This window comes from Spermophilus citellus, assembly GCF_964194105.1.
Source record: "Spermophilus citellus genome assembly, chromosome: 13".
Taxonomy (NCBI): Eukaryota; Metazoa; Chordata; class Mammalia; order Rodentia; family Sciuridae; genus Spermophilus; species Spermophilus citellus.
Genome location: NC_138193.1, coordinates 105,614,484 through 105,639,114, shown reverse-complemented (window position 1 = coordinate 105,639,114; position 24,631 = coordinate 105,614,484). Strand labels below are relative to the sequence as shown.

The window sequence follows — 24,631 nt, the reverse complement described above, 5'->3', positions numbered from 1 at the left end:
CTTCAAATACGAAACCTTTTTTAGGCTGAATCTCATTAAAAATGAGTTAGTTGGATCATCAGTAATTTCTTGTTATTATACAAACCTTCAGAAATAATAAATAAGTCCCCCTGGATTATGTTACCAGTAAAATGACAACCATTTCTTAAGCATCATTTTTTACATTCCAGACGTAACACTGGGGTATGTAAGGTGTTATCCCAACACATTCATCCTAACTAGGACCATGACCAAATTCATGACCAAATCAAAGGAACACATATGTAAGCAAAAACTGTATTTTAAGAAAAGCTACAGCAGAGGTAAGTTATATGAAAAGACAAAGGAAGGTATCCTAGGGGACATAATTAGTGAGCCGAGTGCTGAAAATGCATCGGGATGTTCCACGTAAATGAAAAAGGAATGTATTTCTGGCAAAGTACATAAAGTCTCAGAAACGTGGACCAGCATGGTGGTGATAGGTGGATTCATGTCAGATTTGATGGAGCTCCTGGAATATAAGTTCATGGTGGAGAGTGACCAAGGTGGGAGTGGACAGGAGAATGCAGGCTGCTGTGGCTCTCCATGCCATGCAAACAACAACTACACTGCTAACATTTTCATCTGGTTATTTATATGGATATCAAGCAACACATTTAAGAAAGGGAGCACCATGAACATTTCGTTTTAGAAGAATACCCTGACAGGATAAACAAAGAGATAGACATAGGGAACAAGTAGGATTGCTGCAATTCAGCAAAGATAAAGGAAGACAAGACAAATCTGGAAGAGTTTTCTAAGGTACATGAAATATGTTTTTTGGTTTTATAGTCTTGTTGCATGCTGAGGACTGAATTAAGGGCCTCACACAAGCTAAGAATGCACTATACCACTGAGTTACACCCTCAGCCACTAAATCAAATTTTAATAACCACCACGAAGAGAAGTCATGTACAATTTTGTTTCTAGCTTACGATTACCCCATTAAATACTTGGTGTTGCAATAAGCAAAGATAGGAAAATAGTGAGTATAAAACTACTAAACAGGAAGTACCAGTCAATTATCAGCTATTTGAACAGTATCACAGTGTAGCTTATCGTCATCTTCCTTGTCACCAACAGTGTAAAACATTAAAAGGCAGCAGTTTACAGGTGTAGTTACCTCATAACAAGCACTGGAATCCAGACACGTGTACACATTCTGCTGCATGGTTAACATGTCTTGCAGCAAAGTTCTCCAATGAGACTCACTGACAGGAGGCTGCCTGGAATAACAGGAAAAACAAAAGATGAAAACCGAAAACATTAAAGATCTCTCTTCTATTAGTTAAAAGTTAAGAACACAACAAACAAGTACCACCATTCCAAGTGATCACTAGGAATGATCTCATATGAAGACAGAAGGAAAAGCTGGGAAGCTGTACCTCAATGCTAGAGCTGCTGCCAAATCAGCCCCCGTCATAGGCTGCTTAGACACGAAACGAGCAGCAGAAACAGTAAATGGCAAATCGACAAGTTGTGAGTTTCTAAGGTAAAATAAAGCAGCTATGATGAAGAAAAAGCATTTGGAGACAGGAATTCATTTCCAACTTCATCTTCATCACTGTGCACCTCCTCTCTGAGGTCTGTCTTCAACTGACCATTCAAACACATGGGGCAACCACAGGCGACACTGGATTTGAAGGCAGGATGGGAACCATGACTCGCAGCAGGGCCATTTGAGTTGTGCCTTCAGTGACAGTATGTATGAACAGCATTCCATAGAGCAACTTGGAGAATACTGCAGAGTCACCTTCTCAGGTGACAGTTCAGGTACAAGAAGCCTCATGGAGCAGTTACAGGAGTTCACCCTGTGGGCATAGCAAGGAGCTTCCTGTTCCCAAGAGCCAGGACCCTCTGCAACTATTCCACAGTGTTCCAAGGCCCCTTAAGAAACATGCCAGTGACCACACTCAAGAAAGGCCAAAGTGAAAAGGTCCCACAGGGTATTTCTGGGTCATTTACACTTCTTCCATGCCAGAAGTAATTTACCAGTTCAATCAATTATACCCAAGCAGTGAGACCTTTGTAATTCGGTTGATTAAAAACCATTTTATGTTTTCTTCCAAAGGTACAGAGCAGGGAATTAATGGTCAAGATCTCCTGTAGCAGGGGAAAGGGTTTTGCTAACATTTTCATCCATAGTCACAGATTAGCTGTCATTTAATGTTTCTGAATTTCACTTTCCTAACTCAAAGCCCACCTCAGTCTCAAAACAATAATTCTGATGAAACAAACATTGATGCAAGATGCTCCTATAAGCTTAATTACCTGTATGAACTTGAGTTTTTAATATACTGAGTTCTAGGCTCCCTTTTATCTATATTATAAAGATGAACTTAAATTAGAACATAAAAAGACTTCCAATTTTTCTGGTATTAAGTTTTCAACAAACAATGAATGAAAATGAAGTTACAAATACATTTATGTGTTTAAGTTACAGATGATTACCAATATTGCCTTGTAGAAAGAACACTATAATTCTCAAAAGTTCATCTTAGTTTAATATATATTTGTTTGCAATCATCATTTATGTTTACCTAAAATTTGTTTTCAAGTTCTACATAATGAATCTCAATTTTTTTAGTTGTAGATGGGCACAATTCCTTTATTTTATTTATGTGGTGCCAAGGATCAAACCCAGTACCCCATGCACACAACGCAAGCACACTATCACCGAACCACAACCCCAGCCCTGAATCTCAATGTTTGAAAAGGGTAGATTCTGTTTTGTGTTTGTCAACTAGATAATGTGTCTTTTTGTTAATCATTTTTGGCTTTATGTCATATAATGCATTTTTTAAAAATCATTACTATTTCCAAGTGCTGCGTTAAAAAGAGCAGATTGACAGTACACATATAATAAATATTTCTATAGAAAAAGTATGCATTATTGAGGGGTAATTTCTGTAAAAAATCTAGTCTACAAAAATTTTTTTGTTACTGTTTTCTAGGCTGTCCTGCAACTCATGGGCTCAAGTGATCCTCCTGCATCAACTTCCTGAGTTCTTGGAGTAAAAGGCACACATTACCTTGCCCAGCTTCTAAAAATTTTAATAAGTATATGCTTCTTTTAATAAGAATATGCTTCACTTTCCTTTGGCATTTTATATTACACAAAATGAATAATTACTCTCGTTTCATATGTAATAATACATAAGAAAACCATGTTTTAGCATACACACACACAAAATATATAACATTGGCAAGAATTTCTCAGAATAATCCATAAAATGTTTTCATTAGTTTGATATTACTACTTGAACTCTACCCTCTGGCCTCAAAGAATGGAGGACTCTTTCAGCTTTAGTATGTAAGCGGAGACACAGTGAAATGTCTGATGAAGTGAGGGCCCCAGCTTCCACCAGCTCAATAAAAATCAGACCTAGGCATCATCTAGCTGAACTCAAGTCCTCACAGCCCCGTGGTTCTTCTAGAAGCCATCAGCACTGGGACAGATGGTATTAATGTTTCCTCACACATGGCTAGTCGTAAATAGAGTTCTAATTAAAATAAATTATAACACATTATTTATAATGGCCTTCTTCAGAAAACATTCAGTAAATAAGAATGAAGAATAGAACTTGAAGAAATTAAACAGGAGGCTTGCAAATTAACAAGATTCCTGAACACACACATACACAGTATGATTTCAGCTTTGGAACAGAGGTGGATTTTTAAGGGAAAAACAGTCTTGTATTCAAGATGGTCCAACCTCGGTTTTAACAGATTTTGTGACATTGCTACCATTTAGGATATATACAAGACTATTCTGGAGGTGATGAAGGGCAAGCCATGGTAACATAACATAATTAAAATTCATTTTAAGCATACTACTTTGAAAATGGGCCATATTCTTAGTAAACAGGTCACTGAGTAGAAATTAACCTCAGACACTTCAACATTATGTAAGGAACTCAGGGTGAGGACAATCTTGCAGCAACAGCAAGGCTTTCCTGTTAAAGAGAAGGTTTTAGAGCAGTAAGAACCTCACAACCCACTTGAACAGGAATTTTTTTCCCCCTCTTAAAGGAAAGAGAAGTGGGATTTTTATTTTGCATTTTGATTGATTGGTTGGTTCTTTTGCAGCACTTGAGATCAAACCCAAGTCTCCCAGTCTGCGAGGCAAGTGCTACTAGCACTGAGTTGCATTCCTCTGGCCATTAAGAAATCTTAAGACTTGAATCATACAAAATCTTAATCATTCATTCAATAATCAGACAGCTGATATGTGAGTCCCCATCTGAGCTGTATGGTGGTGATCACATTCGTGCTAGAGAATGAGTGATCTAAAGGGGAATGTAAAGTACAGACTTTAATAACCACAGGATGCTATTTCGAGAAATGGGGACAGCAGCAAGGGAGGCACATGGGAAAAGCCAGGGAATCTCCAGGAAAAGCAATTCATTCCACCTGGAGTAGTCAAACCAGGTTTCCTAAAAAGATGTGGAACTAGCTCTTAAAAGAGGGAAATATATAAGACTGTCTTATTAGCATCTGAGTTTTTTCTTTTAATCTTTAAACTATAACTCAAAATTCAAATAACAAGAGAGAAAAAAGATTTTGAAAAGCTCTCATTATTTGATCCTACTTCCTGTGAGCCTGCCCCTTCAGCATTAGTTTTTTAGAAGGCTTTTCCTCCCGAGCATTCTTCGTATCTTTATGCAGTCTCCTGAGGGACAGGTTCAGAATCTAACCTCACCTGCTCCTTGGGAATCACCCTCCACTCCCTACCTCCAGTTCACACCTCTCTGATCTTCACATCCATCTTCAATCTGGAATCTCCACCTAAAGGCCACAAGGTCACAGGTCCTCTCTGCTTATTTCCCTGCCTAAAAATCTAGTATAATAGATTAAAAAACTTCAGAGTTTATTACTGAACATTTGGATACCACCTACTTCAAAATGCCTTTCAACTCTGTTGCCAACTTTTCTACAAGGTAATCTGTTAATTCTCACAGACTTCATGAGTATTCTGTTAGTATAATTTAATTGGACATAGCTCCTACCAGTCCAGAGAGGTGTCGGGTCTTTCTTCCTCAGAAGCCTGACATCAAGCATAATACAGACACTAAGTATGTCAAAATCCATAACAAAATAGTCATAAAATAATGTAAATAAAAAATTCATAAATATTTAAGAAATGTAAATGTTAACTAATGAGTTCAGTTGTCCTGTCTCTCTTAACTGGTTTTAAATAAATTTCCAAAGAGAAACTCGGCAAAATTTCTAACTTCCTTAGAATGACTGTTATACTTTAACATAGAAACATACAGAATTAGTGTAAATACAAATGTTCTAGTTATCAAATTTAACATCTTTTTACACTTATTCACTCATTCGTTTGAAAAGATTCATTACCTATAAACTGTTAGAAACTGTTTTAAGCAACAGAAATAGAAAGTGAAAAAGTCACATATTCAAATTATTGAGCAACACAAATATTTTCTGATCAGCATCAGAAAATAACATTTCCACTGAACAAATTTTATACTTGCGCAGCTCTTAATTTAATATGTACATATACTACAATCCTTATAGGAATGCAGGAAAAGAATAGATCAGCTTAGGCAGAACTGACATTTTTACACTACTGTATCTTCCAATCAACAAACATGAGGTATATTTCTCCATTTTTATGTCTATTATTGTTCTCAGTGTTTGTAATTTTCAGTGTATATGATTTATATATTTCATTTTAGATTTACTGCTAGAAATGTGATGTTTTGATCCTATTATAAAGTTCCCAACTTCATTGTCATTAGGGAAATACACATTAGGATTTCAGTAAAATGTTATCGTATTTGCTTAAAAAAGGAGGAAAGGGAAAAAAAACTCAGTATCAAATAACTATATATTGCTAGAGCAACATACACAATAATTGTGAAATATGATTTGGCAGAATCTCCTAAAGTTGGTCTCAGGTATATTCTATAACTCAACAATTGTATGCTAAGTAGGTATGGTATTCAAGAAAAACACATGCATATATATCCAAAGACATATGTATAGGAAAGACAGAGGAATGAATCCGACTTAACTTTCCTATGTACATATGTGAGCATAGCACAGTGAATATCCACATATGTACAACAGGAGACTGTGGGATCTTTATTAGAATAAGATATACTTCAGATTTGTTTAAATATGTCAAAATATATTCTATTATCATGTTTAATTAAAAAGAACAAATTTTTAAAAATTAAAATTATTCACAGAAATAGTATTAAGAACAAGCAAAACTGAGAAATAATCAAAATGACCATAACGTAGAATTTGTAAATAATGTATTATATTCACAAAATGAAATATTTTACCACAATGAGAATGAACAAATGTTATACCAACAATGTAGATGAATCTCGCCAATATAATGCAGGGAGACTACATAAAAGAGTACATGCTATAGAATTTTATTTGCATCCAGCAGTAAAAAGGGGCAAAGTTATGTATTGAAGGGAGGTCATGACTGGGAAAGGCGAGAGATGTGGCTTACAACAATCCTGATTAGCACACACTATACAAGCCACATGCCCTCCATTCTGACTACTCTCAGCTTTCCAAGCACATGGCAGCTTTCTACTTTAGCATCCAGGACTATGAAGTCTGCAGAGAAACTATTCAAGCTACTCAGTCCAACAAAGTTAAAAAACACAAGATTAATGTATCAAAAATCAAGTGTATTTCATTACATCCTAGGAATGGACAATTTAAAATTAAGAAAGCAATTTCATTTACAATAGCATCAAATAATATTAGAAATCAATTTAACAAAATAAGTATGAGATTTGTGCATCAAAAGCAACAAAATCATTAAAGACCCAAGTAAATAGAGAGGTATACTGTGTTCATGGAATAGAAGAGTTAATAGGGATTTAGGATAGCAATGCCTCCAAAATATATAAATTTGATGTAATCCCTACGAAAATCCCAAATGAGAACACTTGACATGTTGATTTTAAAGTTCATATGTAAATGGAAAGGCCCTATAATAAGCAAAACAAATTTGAAAAAGAAAAAAGTTGAGAGACTAATATTAACTAGTGTCAAGATTTATTATAGATCTATAATAACCAGTGTAATGTGCTTTTGAAAGAATGAAAAATTAATGGACAGAATAAAGATTTTAAAAAATCACCCTTACACATATGCACAACTGATTTTCAAAGTTGCAAAGGTAAGTAGGTAGAGAAATGACAGTATTTTCAACAAGTAGTGTGGCTAACACTCAGATGTGAGGGCTTGGAATGTGGCTCAATGGTAGACTCCTTGCCTAGTGTGTATGAGGCCCTAGGTTTGACTCCTAGCACCAAAAATTCATTCCAATGTGATGCATAATTTGAACAATAAAAATAAACTCTCAAAATGCATCATGAACCTAAAAATAAACATACAATTAAAAATTCTGCTATAAAAGGTAAATATAAAAGTCTGTGGTAAATATTTTTTAGATATGAAAACAAAATTCAAGAACCACCAATTGATTTTTAAAAATATGCTTTTAAAAAGACAAATAAGAGAATGGAAAGATAAGGCCCAAGTGGAGAAAAGATTACACAGCATATGTCTAACAAGGAGCATGTATCCTGAACATATAAAAAAAAAAAAAAACGAAGACACGATTTAAAAAAAAAAAATAAGCCCCTCCTGAATTACACCTGTAATCCCAGCAGCTCAGGAGGTTGAGGCAGGAGAATCACAAATTCAAAGCCAGCCTCAGCAATATTCTAGGCCCTAAGCAACTTAGCAAGACCCTTTCTCAAAATAATTTTTACAAAGGACTAGGGATTTAACTCAGTGATAAAGCACATCTGGATTCAATATATAGTACCAAAGGGAAAGAAAAGAACTGAAAAGAGACTTGTCAAATAAGCCTATAAAAGGATCCCAACATTATTAAAGACATGCAACTAAAACCAAAATCAGATACCACATACCTATTAAAATAGCTGAGCTTAACAAAACTGACCAATCCTAAGTATTGATGAGGATGTAGAACAGCTGAACTCTCCTACAAGACTGGTTAAAAAATAAAACGATACAGATACTTTGGTAAACAGCTTGGCAGTTGGCCCCTCTCCCAAGTTAACCATCTACCTACCAGGATCCTGCCAGTTCACCTTTATGTATTTATTCAAGAGAAACTGAAATCTGTATCTACAGCAGATATATTTGTAAAAGTCAAAACTTGAAACCATCCAAATGTCCACTAATAGAATAGTTGAGTAAGGTGAGATTAATCCAAGCAATGAAATACTACTCAGCAAATAAAAATGAATGAGCTACCGAATGAATCAAAATATTCTGCTGAGTACAAGATGTCAAATAACCACCACAAAATACGGATGATTCATTTACACAAAGTTCTGGGAAATGTAAAGTAACATGTAAAGGGACAGAAAGTAGATCTGACCTTGTAAGGGAATGTGGACTTGAGGAGAAGCTGGCAGGAATGGATCGTAAAGAAGCAATAGCAAACCCTTAAGGGGAATGAATATATTCATGAACCTGACAATACTGATGGTTTCATGAGCATATATATGTCAAACCTTATCAAACTGTATATGCGTATGAGTTTTAATGACTCACTTCCGACCAGCGTGCCTGGTCAATCTAACCATCAGCTTGCGAGCCTCTTCAGAGCTAGACTCAGTGTTCTTAACAAATGAAATAGGTTTCTCAAGTCCATGTTTTTCCAAAAGCTCTGACACACTGTAAGTGAAAAAAGAATTATTTAAAATCTTGCTGCCAAACAAAAGGACTCTAAGAATCTTAAACATACAAATACTTAAGTTCTAGTATTAAAACAAAGAGCATCACACAATATGATCCAGTTTTATATTTTAAGAAAAACAAAGCTCATTATATTTCAAATCTTATTTTCCCCGTTGACTTTCATTAGAATATACCTGGACTAAAGCACATTTTTTTAAGAGGGCATTTTTATTTCAAAATTATTTTAGCAATTTCCCTCTGCCATAATAACACAAATCAGTAAAATAAACCAAATATATAATTTCATTGCCCAATTTTAACTCGTTAACAATTCTATGATGTGTAGCTCTGAGGGGCAACAAGACTAAAAAGTTCTTATTTTAAAATAAGACCTACGGCCAGGCACAGTGTCACACAGAGTGGGAGGCTAAGACAGGAGGATTACAAGTTCAAAGCCAGCCTCAGCAATGGCGAGGCGCTTAGCAACTCACTGACACCTTGTCTCTAAAATATAAAATAGGGTTGGGGATGTGGCTCAGTGGATAAGTGCCCCTGAGTTCAATCCCAGTACCCCCCCCCCAAAAAAAAAAAAAAACACCCACACACACATTAAAAATAAAACCTAAGCATAATCCAGAGACCTATAGGATAGTACCGTTTTCTTGAGGTACTGGGGGCATAAGGACCACAAACATGCAGTAAATAAATTATGACTATTTCATTGTATCTCAGTGAAATATCTTTTCTAGGTTTCATTAGGCAAACAGATAAAAGGAGTAGTGAGAAGTCAACTTGTACTAGGAAGCACTTGAATTTATTAAACATTCTGTAGAAAATACAACTGTATAATTTTCAGAACATAGAATAATAAGAATCAAGCTAATAATAAATGGAGGTCCTGAGAAAAATGAACAGTTCTTCATTTAACTCATACATGGTACACAAAACATTCTGTTCCCTTAAGTGCAGCTTAAAATGTTTACCCTAAAGACCCTTAATTTGAGTGAATAAAATTACTGAACTCCAAGTTGTATTTTACCATACACATTACCACTACTAAAGTGGTGTTATTATCTATAATTTCTATAATTACACATTTAAAGGACAGTGTTATGCTTAACATTTTATTTGAAATATTTTAAAGTTACATATTGACACACATAAACACTAACAATATTGACTTCTTAAATGGCAAATTAATAATGTTCCAATCTCAAAGAAATAACTCAATGTTTCCTCAGAACAGTAAAGAAAACTATTACCAAGTAATATGAAGGTTCTAGCACAGTTTGATGTAATTATATTGTACCCAAAGAAGTCAGATGCAATACTTGCTGCAGAAATTATCATTTCTTTTGTGCCTGTTATGTTTAAGGGACTTTAAATGCTTCATATAATATTAATTCCCAAATTCCACGAGTTCAGTAATTAAAAATAAGGAAACCGCAAGTTCAAAGATTACACAGCAGAAATGTCTACATTTGAATACAGACTCAGTCTATAATCCCATGCCTCTTACTACTCTTCCATTCTGCGGTAACAAGGCAGCTATACGTTCATCACTGGGGAGATTCACTCAAAAAAGAACCAGAAAAAAAAAATACAAGGTCAAAGGAGAAATAATGACTAAAAGGCTGGCTTAGGGTCACACTTCTTGGATAGTCCCACTTAGTTGGCACAGTACCAAAAGACTTCATTTTTCTCACCTGAGAATTTGTTCCAGTTGGTCTACCATGTCATGAAGAGTTGTGGTCATCTTTGTCTTATGACTAAAGAATTGAAATAACAAAAATTAAAATTGAGTCTTAATAGTGGCTCTTTAATAAAGCATAACACCCAATTCAGTGGTCTAAGAGCATGCTTCTCTTCTATTTCATATGTAACATACTGTCCAAATAAAAGTTCAGGCTTAACTCCTAAATTCATTCAATAGTTTTCATGAGTCTACAGATTATGCCTGTAATCCCAGCAGCTCGGGAGGCCGAGGCAGGCCGACTGAGTTCAAAGCCAGCCTCAGCAAAAAGCGAGGCGTTAAGCAGTTCACTGAGACTCTAAATACAAAATAGGGCCGGGGATGTGGCTCAGTGGTTGAGTGCCCTTAACTTCAATTCCTAGTACCACCCCTGCACCCCCCCCAAAAAAAAGTAAAAAAAAATACTAGAGTAGGTCAACATTCTCCATAACAGATTAGCCAGACAGGAGTAACTACTTTCTAAGGTATTTTTGGTTTAGTTCTGACTCAAGGCAAAAAAAAAAAAAAAAAATAGAATTTAAATTAATTGGAGAACTATAAATCAGGGGGCTGGGGCTGTAGCTCAGTAGCAGAGCACTTACCTAGCATGTGTGAGGCACTGGGTTACATCCTCAGAACTGCATACAAGTAAAATAAAGGCATGTTGCCCATACACAACTACAATTAAATAAAAAAAACTAATGTATCAGATAAGGAGCAAGGCTCCACATGCTGCCTTTCAACAAGGCCTGACAACATCTGTGGCCGCCCTAAGATATCCTCATTAGCATTCCATATACAAGGAGCAGCTCTCACACAAAATCATTCCACCCCATCAGGAATCCCATCCACCTCAGTGGTGAAGAACCAGGGAGAAGAACCACCATTTGAGAGAATCACTGGCAGGCAGTAAACACAGGAAAGCAAGTCTTTCTGTGGAAGTGAGTGAGTGGGAACTAGTAGAAATATTAAGAAAAGGCACCCAAGTCAATAAAATGTGGCTGGTAGAGAAGAGGAAACATGGCACAACACATCAAGGGAACACAGATTTGGCAGAAAAACCTAACTGCTATAAACACTTTCACCCTACATGACAGTAAGTGCTCCTCAACATTCTGCTGAGAGTCCCAACCTGACACTCTCAGTGCCTTCCCACAGTGCCCTGAATTCCAGCCAATGTTCCACCTTGAACATAAAGCCTCATTTTTAAAATGATTGATCTCCCTGGTGTAAATCTATTTGCCAACTATTCGGTGCAACTTTCAGAGATTACACTACCTTCTTAGGCTTCAAACGAGAGTGAGAAGTCAGGTATAGACTACCTATAGTCATTCGTCAGAGCTACCTTTCATTAATGTACACCTTCAGCAGTAATCTTTTTAAAATTATCAGTCTGTAGCATAGTTATAGATACCAAAGAAAGCAGTGTACTTCCTTTGTGAATTGACATTGAATAAGTGATTATTCTTTTCAATGATTTGGTCTAGTTCACTTAGGACCAAGACAGGAGGCATCATGTTGAGAACCACTGAGTTTCCCACCCAGCTCATTGAAACAGAAATCCTTCAAGGACTTACTCTCTGAAAAATAGGTTAGGGAGTAGCCTCTGCATCATGTTGCCCTGTATAGAAGGAAATTCTGAAATCCTTCACACTGAAGTTTTTCAACCGTGGGTAATCGCACTTTGCTGCAAAATATCTATAATACAATCCATTTTACCTGCCTTTTGCTGCCTACTGAAGGACATGACTGTTAGAGGCATACTTGCTATATACTGCCATTCTTTACCAAGGATGTGAAGGAGAGACTGGCCATACTCGCATAGGTCTGAGTAATACCAAGTTCCCTACACAGAGATGCCCAAGCCCGACTGAAGAAGGGAGGTAACTCAGTACTACTCGACCTCCATCCAGCTTTACCATTAACAGGATGAATGCTGAGATCCTTTCTTAATGGTCAGAACTTAGAACTTTGACAAGGAGAAAGGAATGACCGGATGTACAAATCACCAATGTTTCTGTAACCTAACAGGCAGAATGTAAGATATATCACTTCTCTAAAAAAAATGAAAACTGAGACAAGACTGGCAACCCAGCTGCAAGTAGTGCTGTAGTGAAGGGGCTGGGCTTGTCAAAAAAGGGAACACAGATCGTAGAACTACAGAAACAGAGCTAAAAGTCCTTCCAATTAAATATGACAGAAGGAGCTCTACGTTATCTCTACTCCTTTCCAAACTCCATTTAAAAGACGGTAAGTGAAACAGCAAAAGGAACTGGGGGTGTACACACAAGGAACAGAGAGAAAGAGAAAGGAGACAACATGGATAAGAGATGCACAGAAAATCTGGAGATGCAAATTAGGTGGCTATAGACATAAAGCAGAGAAGTAACAACTGCAAGCAGAATGGGAAGCCAGCACACATGCGGAAAAAGGAATGCCAAGGGCTGGAAGCAGCGGGTATTTCTGAAAACATAAGCACACGCGCGCGCACCGGTTATAGTCCTTTTATCTCACACAGGCAGTCCACTCTTCCACACCTGGAAGAACAGAGGGACTTCATACTGTGGACACCTGGATTAGGCACACCCCAGTACTAAAAAGTACAAGACATGTAGATGGAAAGGGCGGAAAAGAGGTACTATTCTGAGTTAACAAGAGAGAAAATACAGATGTTAGCATTTTAGGGTCTCGCCCATTTAAATATCCCTTCCTGACCACGTTAAGGTAAGGTTCACCTAGCAACAAGCCTGCTCTCTACGAATACAAGGCTTCCAATCAGCTATTTAGGGCTTTAACTATAAATTACTCATCATGAATAAAAACAGAAAAACATTCCTAAGATTAAAGGCATAAACACAATAGAATATGAAGAACCAGAAACTGAGGTGAGGATCAAAGACAGCAGAAGAGCGTGTATCCATGCATCTGTGAAACAAGATGGGGACTTTTTTTTTTTTAATTGAACAAGTTCTTAGAATTTAAATTAAAAAGGTAAACAAACTTTAAAATTCAAAAAACTGAATTAGAAGATAAAACTAAAGAAATATCCCAGATCAAAGGTGAGAAACAGAATGAAAAGGGCAGTAAAAGGTCTTAAATGAGAGCTACAGTTAAATAACAAAATTCACAGATCTAACTCTTGAAAAACAGGAATTTGAGGAGAAAAGTACAAATAAACTCGTTAAGGAAAAAAAATATATTTCCCACAGGACTGAAAGTTATGAGCTTCCAGAATGGAGTAGACTAGTCAATGAACAACATAACAAATTCAGACTTGCAAGAAAACATTTTTAAGGTATTTCAGAACACTAAGGACGAGGATAAGATAGTAAACCCTGTAAAAAGGAAGAAAACCACACGTAAAGCACTATGATTCAGCATAGCACTGGGCTTCTCAAAAACATGGAGGACACAACAGCAGTACCTTCAGACCTTTCAGCAAAAAGATCGTGTACCTGTAATTGCACACACAGTCTAGCCTTCTACCTACTGGAAGGGTATGATCATGGTATTAGGAAGATTGAAGGACAAAGAAAATAATAGGGAATTAACCAATCCAGGGAAAACAAACTTGTATCAAAAGGAAACAAAAACACCTAACTCTGTGTAAACAATATTGCATAATTTTTTGAGAGAAAAGACAATTTTTTAATAATTTTTTTATTTTCATGTGGTGCTGAGGATCGAACCCAGTGCCGCGCATGCCAGGCGAGCGCGTTACCACTTGAGCCACATCCCCAGCCCAAATGCATAACTGTAATGACAAAAAAAATAGGAGGAATACTAGCAGAAAAAGGAAAGTGTTTCCATAAAAGCATACCAAGAATGATCTAAAATTGCAGTATTAACAGCAAGCATAATATTAAGATAATAAAAATTATGAAAGTTATCTGCTTTTTTGAAGGCAGGTATTTAAGGATGAAGAAAGGAGGCCATGAACAGTTGTCTACTATCAAGTGTTAAATTGCCTGGTTTCAACTATGTTCATACATTACATCATTTTTTAAAAATTAAGAGGGGATCATGTCCCTCGGGATTCCTGTATTTTACAACAGCACCTCACTTCTCTTTTTTTCAGTGACAACTTACTTTAGGGAAAAGACCAACTGACTTACAGAAAGTTCCATATTCTATATTGACCTTACTATTTTCTTCATGGCTATTTAAATTGTCTTTCTAGTTCCTGTTTCAACTATAAACTGGCCGAAAAGATTGATAGATCCAGAGGGAACAATTCTAGCACAATTACTCCTCAGGGCACTGAAATACCAGGTTCTTCATGCTGCATCACATCATAAGACAGACATGCGATGTCAGGCTATTTGACTACTGCCAGCCTGGCTAAGGTGGCTAAGAAAATAGCAGTCAGACCTTGACTTTGTAAATGTAAATTTCACCTTTAAAAATAAAAGAAAAATAGTCGCTGGAATAATGCTTTAATTATCTTGCTTTACCATTAATTTTTCAACTGATTTCAGTACTATTAATGACTGCATGATAATTATTTCACGGTGAATTGCAAAACAGGTGTCTACTTTCATAAAAAAATATTTTCTAGAAAGGACAAGAGACAGACAAGGAAAGAGAAAATGGATAAGGAGCTTCCCTGTGTAAGTATCTTATCTTGCAAATAAGAAAATTAATGACAAGAAGTTAAATGACTAAAGTTACAAAGGCTTAGAACAGGCCTGCTGATTTTCCCTTCCTGCCCTTTCAAGTGTTGTAAGCAACGTGAATTCTTTTCCAGATGTAAAAATTGTATTATATGCTAGATTTTAAAAAATAATTAAAGGATTAAAAGAATGACTGTTACCTGACTTCCAATTTGCATCCAAGTCAATAATCAAAAAGCACATATATAAGATTCCATTTAAACATAAAAGTACTTAAAAATTATACACCTTCATCCATCACTAGTACAGGTCCCCTGAGGACTAATACAAGTAAGCACCAAGAACAATTCACAGAATAAATACACTTTTAGCAGATAAATATGACAATTAAAACACAATTGAAAACAAAATCAATCAGTACCAATCCACTAGTGAAAATATTTTGGGGGTGGGGGATACCAGGGATTGAACCCAGGGGCACTCAACCACTGAGCCACATCTCCGTTTTTTATTTTGCCGCAGCCTCCTGAGCCACTAGGATTAAAGGCATGTGCCACCACATCACACCCAGCTAAAAAGAATTTTTTGTCGAGATGGCGTTTTTATTTAACACAAGTTTAACAAAATTATATAACTTAGTTGTAATTATAGTATAAAATATACTAGAACTTCCCATATAGTGGTAGAAGAACTTAAGTTTATCTCTATACAACAGGATTACAGATGATTTTATTTTCATCTTTGTATTTCTTTCACATTCCAAAAAATTTCTATGATGAATATTTGGGGAAGCAATGTTTTCATTTTAAAGGTTAGAATAAAAGGACAGTAAGATTGGCCTATGGACTCTTACCCATATCCCCTTTGTGGCAGACATTCTAAGATGTCATAGCAAAGAGAGAGTTGATCATTTCGTTCACAGTTATAGATGCACTCTAGCGATATTGCCATCAGCTGATCCTGATCAGGAATGATTTTTTGCTTCAGCTAGAAAAAAATAAAGCATTTTGTACTAAATGTCAATAGATTCACAGTCTATTTCTCCCTAGCCCAGTACCACTGCCAATAGAATATTAAATAGTGCAATTAATCAGCCACAGAAACAAATCTTGATTTTTGTTCAGCTTAAAGACTTTGGGGTCTTTAATAATTCTAAATGAAATCACATTTTAATTACAGAATCAGCTAGAAAAGATAATTTGTAACCCATAAGCTTTGCATCTGCTGAAAACAGACTTGTCAATTTATGACCCTTTCAAGATAAAGCAGAGAGGAAAAGCACAGTGAACTGAAAACGCAATTCATTAAAAATAACATTTCTAACCCTGGAGCCAAATTCTTTGGGTTCCAATTACAAAAACATAAAATTCTTTAACTAATATTTTAAAATGCTAGAACCTTTTTCAGTATGTATTATACGTTATTCATTTAACTACACAGTACTGACATTCTGTTCAGAAGTCCAACTGTAATGTAGTTGTACACAAACCACAGAACATAATCTATTTCTGATGCAGAAAAATTACCACTTCAGGCCACTTTCTATACAGAACACACCATTTCTCCCTGCAAACAACAGATATCCATTCTTGCAGTATTTTCTGAGATACAAAAATAACCAATTTGTGCCTTGTTTTACTCCTCTATAAAACAAATATTAACAACACCTTCCTAAGGGGGGGGGGGGTAGTGAAGGCTAAATCAACTATTAAATGTGGAAGACATTATCAACACAGAAACTAAAATGAAAGCTTGAGAGGATTAGGTAAATAAATACATGCAGAGCACTCACACTTTACCACCACAGAAACCAAATGAAAGCCTGAAACTACTTAAGAGTTGTTTTCAACAAAAAGTTTAGGATAATTTCTGTAATAATTATCTCTTGCATTTCAGTATTTTAGTAGAAACTCCCCAAAATACACAAAACAGATGGTAAAGTGATGGAGAGAGCTGCCAAACAAAGGTATTTTCTTTGAAAACTTAAGTCAATATTTGTTTCTACTGGGGATTAAACCCAGGGCCTCCCTCCTACATGCTAATAACATTCTACCACTGAGCTGCACCCCCAGGCCCTGGTCTTCAGCTTTCCCTGCTCTCCCACTCCCACTGCAGAAGATGGGACTTTCTTTGACAGCTACTAAAGAGGCCTTCTGTTGTTTAGCCTGAGTTTTCAATAGTTTAACTACTCCCAATTTTTCATTACCTCTCTATAGGGGGCACTATGGACTGAAGGGTGTCCCCCACTTCCCCCTAATGTTGACGCCCTAACCCTCAATGTGGTGCACACCTTTCTTCCTCTTTCTTGCAAGCACAAAGGACATGTAACCACAGGACAATGGTAGCCACCTATAAGCCATGAGCATAAGGCTCAGAATGAAATCTACCTCAATTTTGACTAAGTCTCCAGAGCTGTAGGAAATAAATTTCTATTAAGTCAAAAAAAAAAAAAAAGAAGAAACTCAAATTAATGGATGCAAATAAAAAAATTCAAGGTTACCAGGGAAACAAAGTTTTCTAAAGCAGCTGAGTAAAAAGATTTATATACATGTCCACAGGTATTAAGAAAACACTTATCGTCATTAAGTTGGCACTGATATCTGACAAAGGACTGCCCAGAGTTACAAAGTGATTAACTGGTAACCAAAGGACAAGAGAATAAAAATGGGTATTATTATAAATTAACAAAAATAACTTTTCTTAGTTTCTTATTTTGTGCCAGCTTCCACTTCTAAGTGCTTGCATGCATTAATTTATAAAACCTCATAACACTCTAAGATCATTGCTAGTCTTATTTCCATTGTACATTAAGGGAAAACCAAAGTGCCGAGAGATCAAATGATTTGCTCATGCTTGTAAAGCAAGGAAGTGGCAAAGTCATGATTCAAATCCAGGCCATTGGCTCCAGAGCCAAAACTAAGCAACACAAGCTCTCACAATCCTGCAGGGGACTTTGACCTGCATGCAGGGAGACTGAGGAGAATGGGGGGAATATGGTTAATAACTAACTTGCATATGGTAAGAACACACCCCAGGAAGATGAAACACTCAAACTAGATTTAGTCAAAAAACAATTTGGGAAACCATCTGAAAACAAGCCCAAATCCTTGATGTTTTATTTGATCTTCAGGCTTCCTGCCATGGACACATCTTACAGAGTCATTTTTAAGTTCGATGTTCTAGAGTTTGTACTTAATCATATATACTCAAAGGCTTATGCTAAAAAATCCTTTAGTAGTCTTTCAATGAGAAGGGTCAAGAATGAGCTTCTCGCTTTTTTCCCAAAAACCTTCATGGCTATATGCCATCTTTGTAGTGCCAAGAACCACATACCCTATACAAAGTTTTGTTTTACCCAAATTCCAGGAGGCACTAGGTATCTGTGGGAATTGACTCCAGAATCCTCGCTGATACCAGAATCTGCAGATTCTCAAATCCCTTATGTAAAATGACATAGCATTTACATATGATTTTCACATATCCACCTGTATATTTACTTGATCTCTAGATTACCTATAATACCTAAAACAATGGAAATGCTAGGTGAATAGTTGCTATATTGTAGTTAGAGAATAATGACAAGAAAAATGTCTATGTGTATTAAGTACAGATTTTTTTTAATGTTTTGATCCATGGTTGGTTGATTCTCATGGTAGGTTAATTCTAAGCACATGGAAATTTGAGCAATGGATGCAGAGCCCACAGACACAGAAGGCTGACTATACTTGCTTTAATCTAAATACTATGTAAGCTTGATTATATCTACTTGTCTCAGTCCACTTCTACCTGAAATGTCTTCTCAAGAACATATGTTTACATGATAATAGAATGAATCAGATATTATTACCCTATGTGCATGTATGATTACATGACTTGCGTAACTATCATGTACCTCACAAGAATGAGGAGTTAGTCCATTTACATATGATGTGTCAAAATACATTCTAATGTCATGTATAAATTAGAATAAAAAATAAGTAAAAAGAATATGGGTTTACCAACTGTCCTATACCTACCTAGATATTTAGCTTTATTTCCTTTTGACTGACTTAAAATGAACTTTCCCAGGTGTCCGTGGTCCCTGCATAGGTTCAATACATACTAGTTCATTAAAAAAACTATTACTCTTATACAAAGATCCTCTTTTCTCTGTATTCTTATGCTACTTATTTTTCTCTTATAACATTCAGCATATCTTCCTTAATACAATCTATTGTGTACATGAATCAATGCTCAAATTTATAAGACACTTTTCCTTATGCCCGTCAGACTCCCTACATGAAGTCTTACAGTAGACAAGCTAAGACACACTTGCTCTTATCATCCTTTTCCCAACTTCTCAGTGGTCACTATTAAACCACCTTTTGCCCTTTCTTAAACTGAAAGAATATAGTCCATGCAGGACATTCTAACTTGACACAATGAGCCTTCCAAACATGGGCAGCTCAAGTCTGCATTACAAAGCAAGGTAAAATGCAAGAGAATCAATTTCAAAAACTAAAAACTTTATATATTATAGACATGTAGAAAAGAACACAGAAGCTAGAATACCTAGAAAACACCAAGAGTGAAGCCATATAAGAAGTCAGTGAGGAAGAATACAAACTTCACATGCAGCATCAACAGCTTTCATATTCACACATAAAAAAAAAGTGAGGGAAGAGAAAACTTCATTTTGTAAGAGGGACAGAAAATTAAAAACTTAGGAATAAATGTAAAAATATGCAAAACATCAAAAATTTTAACCACTCCTGAAACATTTTTAAAAAGGCAAACAAATAGAATAAAATATTCTACTTTTGAAGAGGATGATTGAACATTAATATAGTAATCTCCCTATGTTAATTTATAGATTCAATATAATCACAAGGAAATACAAAAAAGCTGTCAGGGAATTAGACAAGCTGATACCAAAGTTTAAATGGAAAAAAATATCCAAGAACAGCTTAAAAAATTAGTTGGGAAAAAAAACCACAAAACTACAAAGAAATACTATCCTTATCAGACATTAGACATACTCCAGCTAGGCACTGAGGCACATGCCTGTACTCCCATTGGCTCAGGAGGCTGAGGCAGGAAGATCTTGCGTTCAAAGCCAGACTCGGCAAAAGCGAGGCACTAAGCAACTCAGTGAGACCATGTCTCTAAGATACAAAATACGGCTGGGGGTGTGGCTCAGTTGCTAAGTGCCCCCGAGTTCAATCCCAGGTACCAAAAATAAATACTCCCAATTCTCTAACTAAAACACTGTACTAGGACATGGACAGACCAGACTCTCTTCCTAGAATTCTTGCTAGTCCTACATCAGACCTGCCCTGCCTATTCTCCATGTCTTTTCACTTTAAGAAACTATCTGCAATGTAGAACATAAATTGTGTTCCAAATTTCAATTCTTTCTTAAATTGTCTTTAATTCCTTTGAATTCCTCCATTTTTTTCTTTTATTACAATTTCAATTCTATAAGTTCTAAATGGCTTATTTTCAAATCTCAGCTATTTTTTTTTCAGTTTCTCCATTCCTTCTCATGTCTTTCTTTCCTCATATCTTAAGTATTGAAAATATGTATTTCATAGCCTATATCTGATCATCTATTATCAGAATAGAAGGGGAGCAAGGTTCTGCCCACTCAATCTTGCCTATAGATATTTTCCTTGGGTTTTGTAAAACTGAATTGTAAACTCATCTTCACCAAGATTTATCTGTAATATTCTTACACATCTGTTCAAATGCGAGTCCCTCAAATAAGTTTTGCTTTTGCTATCACCAAAAGAACCAGGGTCCAATTTTATCACAGGTAACAGATTTGACTTAACACTGCTCTGTTAGGAGAGCTGCGCATCCCCACGCATCTAATGAAAAGTACATGCCAGCACAGTCACGCCTCTTGGCGGCCTTCACGAGCCCGTGGGTATGAAGCTTTCTATTCTTCACTTTCACCGACAATGCTGCCATTTGGAGTAGAACAGAAAACCACACCCCCACCCACACAACCACTAGCTTCTCCTGAGTGTTTCTGACTTCCTTCTGCTTCACTTTTGGCCAGCAGGAATTCCCCTTACTTTCTCTGAAGCTCAGCACCACAGATAAACATATTTTCAATAATTTAATGAGCAATTTTAAATACTTTAGAGTAAAAGAATTTTCAGAACATTTAGTCAATGATGCTGTCAGAAACATTATTTCTATCTTTACATTTTATTCTACAGTAAATATTAAATTAGAAAATATAATTTTAAAACTAAAATTGCCCACTGAATTATATAATTAGAAACAAACTTAAAAGATGGTACTTTAGCAAAGCTAAAGTAAATTCCCATTGGTTAAAAGAAAGGACATTTGAAACAGTGGTTCCCAGCCCTGGCTTTCCATCCAAATCACTGGATAAATTATCAAAAGCATACCCCAAGACGCCACCCACCAAATTCTACTCCATTGTATCTGGAAAAGGCACAGAAACTATGTGTACATGGTTCTCATGCACAGAAACATTCAAAAGTCACCAGTTTGGAAGACAGAAAACTCTTGAGAAGGCAGGATGATGTCCCCTTGACATTAATGCCCAGACCCCCTCCCCCACGCCAAGTTTCACTTTCCAATGACAGATTCAGTCACAGAGCAATGGCTTACAATCAGAAGAGTGTTTTAGGAGTTATAAAGTAGAATCAACTTTGAGGTCCACGAGATGATTTAGAAGGACGTCGTCAGGCAGGTGCAGAGGAGTTTTAAGACCTTCCTTATCACTGTGACTCTGGCTCCTAAGTATTAGCTTCCCTCTTCCCATGAAAGAACTGCTCTTCTCTGACCTTTAATGTCAGGCTTGGCAATCAGACTTTCTTCTGCCAGGGGAAAGCGAGGAAGCAACTTGAGACCCTTTTTTCAGCTAAAGTTTTAAAAGCCACTGGGAGTCTAAATTGTTTTCCTGGGCCACAGGATAGAAAATAATTTTTCTGCCTGATTTGCCAAGTAAATAACACATGGAACACAGCAGAAGCCCAACTGTAGCAGATATGACACTTGTGAGAAAAATCGTATTTGCTGTTGCACAGTATTAACACAGAGAACATTTGTTAATGCAGCATACTTGATCTGTCTGGTACAGAAGCCATTGCTGCTGTTAAATTATTAAAATACTCTGTGTATCATTCAAAGCAGATCTAAGGTACCTTCTTTTCATAAAAAATTAAGTGAACTACAAACAATACTCCCAGTACAATCTTAGTCAAGTAAATAAATATAAACAAGTGATCTAAAGCACCCCCAAAGAAATGAAGTTTCAATCCTTCATTCCTACATTTGTCCTGCCAAAGTGAATGGAGCTCTTGTTCACTACTAGGCAGCATGCTATTTCCTGGTAATAAAGAGATGAATGACAAAGAGAAGGAATAAAGGAAAGAAAGACAAACATGAACATATAATCCCAACACAGTATGATAAGGGCTATAACAGAAGCAAGTACAAAGACCTGTCAGAGCACAGAGAAGTCGAGGAAGATTTCACAGTAGAGAGAATCTAAAAGAGCAGGACTTGAAGGATAGGCAGTTATTTGTGAAGTGAATGAAAAGGGGGAATCACCATTCTAAACAAAGGAAATATGACATAAAATACAGAAAGCCAAGAGTGAGCCTGACAGGGTGAAGAGTCAAGAAGTTCACTGTGAACGGTGGTCTCATGTTCTCCTGGAGAGAAACAAGGCTGCAGAGGCAGGCTGGAAGCACAGGCCCTGCAGCTTCTCTGCTTTAATGTTCACATGTTTCAACAAAGGCAAATGACTGTATGGTTTATTCAAAAGGTTCATGCTAAATTGCAGAGTAGAAACAACAAAAAGTTGACTACAAACAAAGGATTTACAAGATTCTGTGAGGAAGAAGTATCACAAACAAGATTACTGGAAAGAATTTAAAGTTGCTTCTTTCTTCCTCATAAAACATTCATATTCAATCTATCCTGCTTCTCACATGGTATTCTGCTGCCACAAGCAACCCACCTCAGCTCACAGTAAACCACCGCACATTTAAAACCAGAATACTAAGTGCAGACTGCTTATGAGAAGATGGAAAATTTTAAGTAACCAATGAACAGACATATTTCTGACAAACCTTTTAGAAACCAAAAGCGTACAATGTAGCAATTTTTTTCCTTTAAATTTTCATTATACTGCTCTATGACCATAAATCTTAGTGGACGTACTAACAAAGGATAGGGCAAGAAAATAGTCTCAATGCGAATTTAAAATTGGAAGAAGTCTGAAATGCTTTTTGCTTGAACCCAAATATAATGTTTTGAAAATTATTACAAAGTCAGGACTCAAGTGACCATGCCATCTTGCTAGAGTGCCCCTCAACAGAAAGGGAGGCACTATCGCTAGAAATAGCATATTTGATTTGTGGCTAAATTAAGACACTGTCAAATGCAAAGGTATGCTGTACTTAACAAAATGACTTTACTATCAGCCAATGTGAACCCTTTAGAAATTCAAAGTTATACAGTACTCTTTAAGTAGATAAAACAGTAATTAAGAATAATTACAAGATACTTTATAAGAGCATAAAGATTTTCATAAACTATTTGAATGTACTCAAGGGCAGAAACCATCTCCTATTAGTGGTATCATACAATGTAAAAGTTAAGAACAGTTGTGGCATTAGAATACTATATTTGAATGCAAGTTCTTCTACCTATTGTATAACCCTGGGCTAGTACCTAATCACTTTAGATCCCAACTTTCCTTTCCTCTATATTAAGATAATAAAATATTTAGTTAATAATCCTATGAAATAGATACTTTTAACACTTGAGACATGATCGGTATTGAATTCCTATTAACTATTCATCTTCTTGGTATTAACAGTTTCCAACATATAGCAGATAGTTCACAAACTTTAAAACACATAAAAATAAACAATTTTCTGAATTTTTGGAAAAATTTTCACACTACACTACTGAAACACTTTTAAAGAAAAGCAGCCATTTTCTTTATAAAAAGAATTATCTGCAAAGTCTTTTATAAAAATTTTTTAAAAAAACCTATTTCTATAAATTTAAAAAATGCAGGGAATTTTAAGTTAGAGTTTCTACTTACATCTGGTTTGGAATGCTGAAATATCTTCAGGGGAAATTTTAAATCCCCTTTAGCTAAAGTTACTAAATATTCTTTCAGTAGCTCATTAGCTACACCAGGAGACTGTTTCTCACAACGATGGAGAAACGGAACCATCCATTGGTAGGCACTTGTCACATATTTGTCCTCAGAACACTAAAAGAACATTAAAAAAAAAAAACAAGCATTAAATAGTGCATTATCCCACACGAGTCCTAAAGTTTACCAATAGTCAGATGATGTTCAACAGGGGCTGTGCCATACTTTTTAAGACAGACACTGCAGGTCACCACTTACTTATGTACCAACAGGCATCAAAGCATGAGTCACCTTCTACCTGGGAATAGTGGGGGTACAGCAACAATACCACTGTGGCCCATCTGCTCATGCCACTACATAGTCATGAGGTCCTCCAGAGCAAAGAGGATACCCAGAAGAGGGAAGAGGAAGAATATG

General features: G+C 36.1%; 1 protein-coding gene across 6 annotated transcripts in view; it reads right to left on the bottom strand.

Annotated features, from left to right (window-relative positions):
• NBAS (NBAS subunit of NRZ tethering complex) overlaps nt 1-24,631 on the bottom strand; it is a 345,000-nt gene that overhangs the window by 184,371 nt on the left and 135,998 nt on the right. For all 6 annotated transcript variants that reach the window (XM_081263998.1, XM_081263999.1, XM_081264001.1 and 3 more), the window contains 5 exons: nt 24,158-24,331; nt 15,932-16,065; nt 10,440-10,502; nt 8,608-8,730; nt 1,142-1,244 (listed from right to left, as the gene is read on the bottom strand). In XM_081263998.1, coding sequence (XP_081120124.1) covers nt 1,142-1,244; nt 8,608-8,730; nt 10,440-10,502; nt 15,932-16,065; nt 24,158-24,331 — 597 coding nt within the window. The remainder of the gene's footprint in view (nt 1-1,141; nt 1,245-8,607; nt 8,731-10,439; nt 10,503-15,931; nt 16,066-24,157; nt 24,332-24,631) is intronic.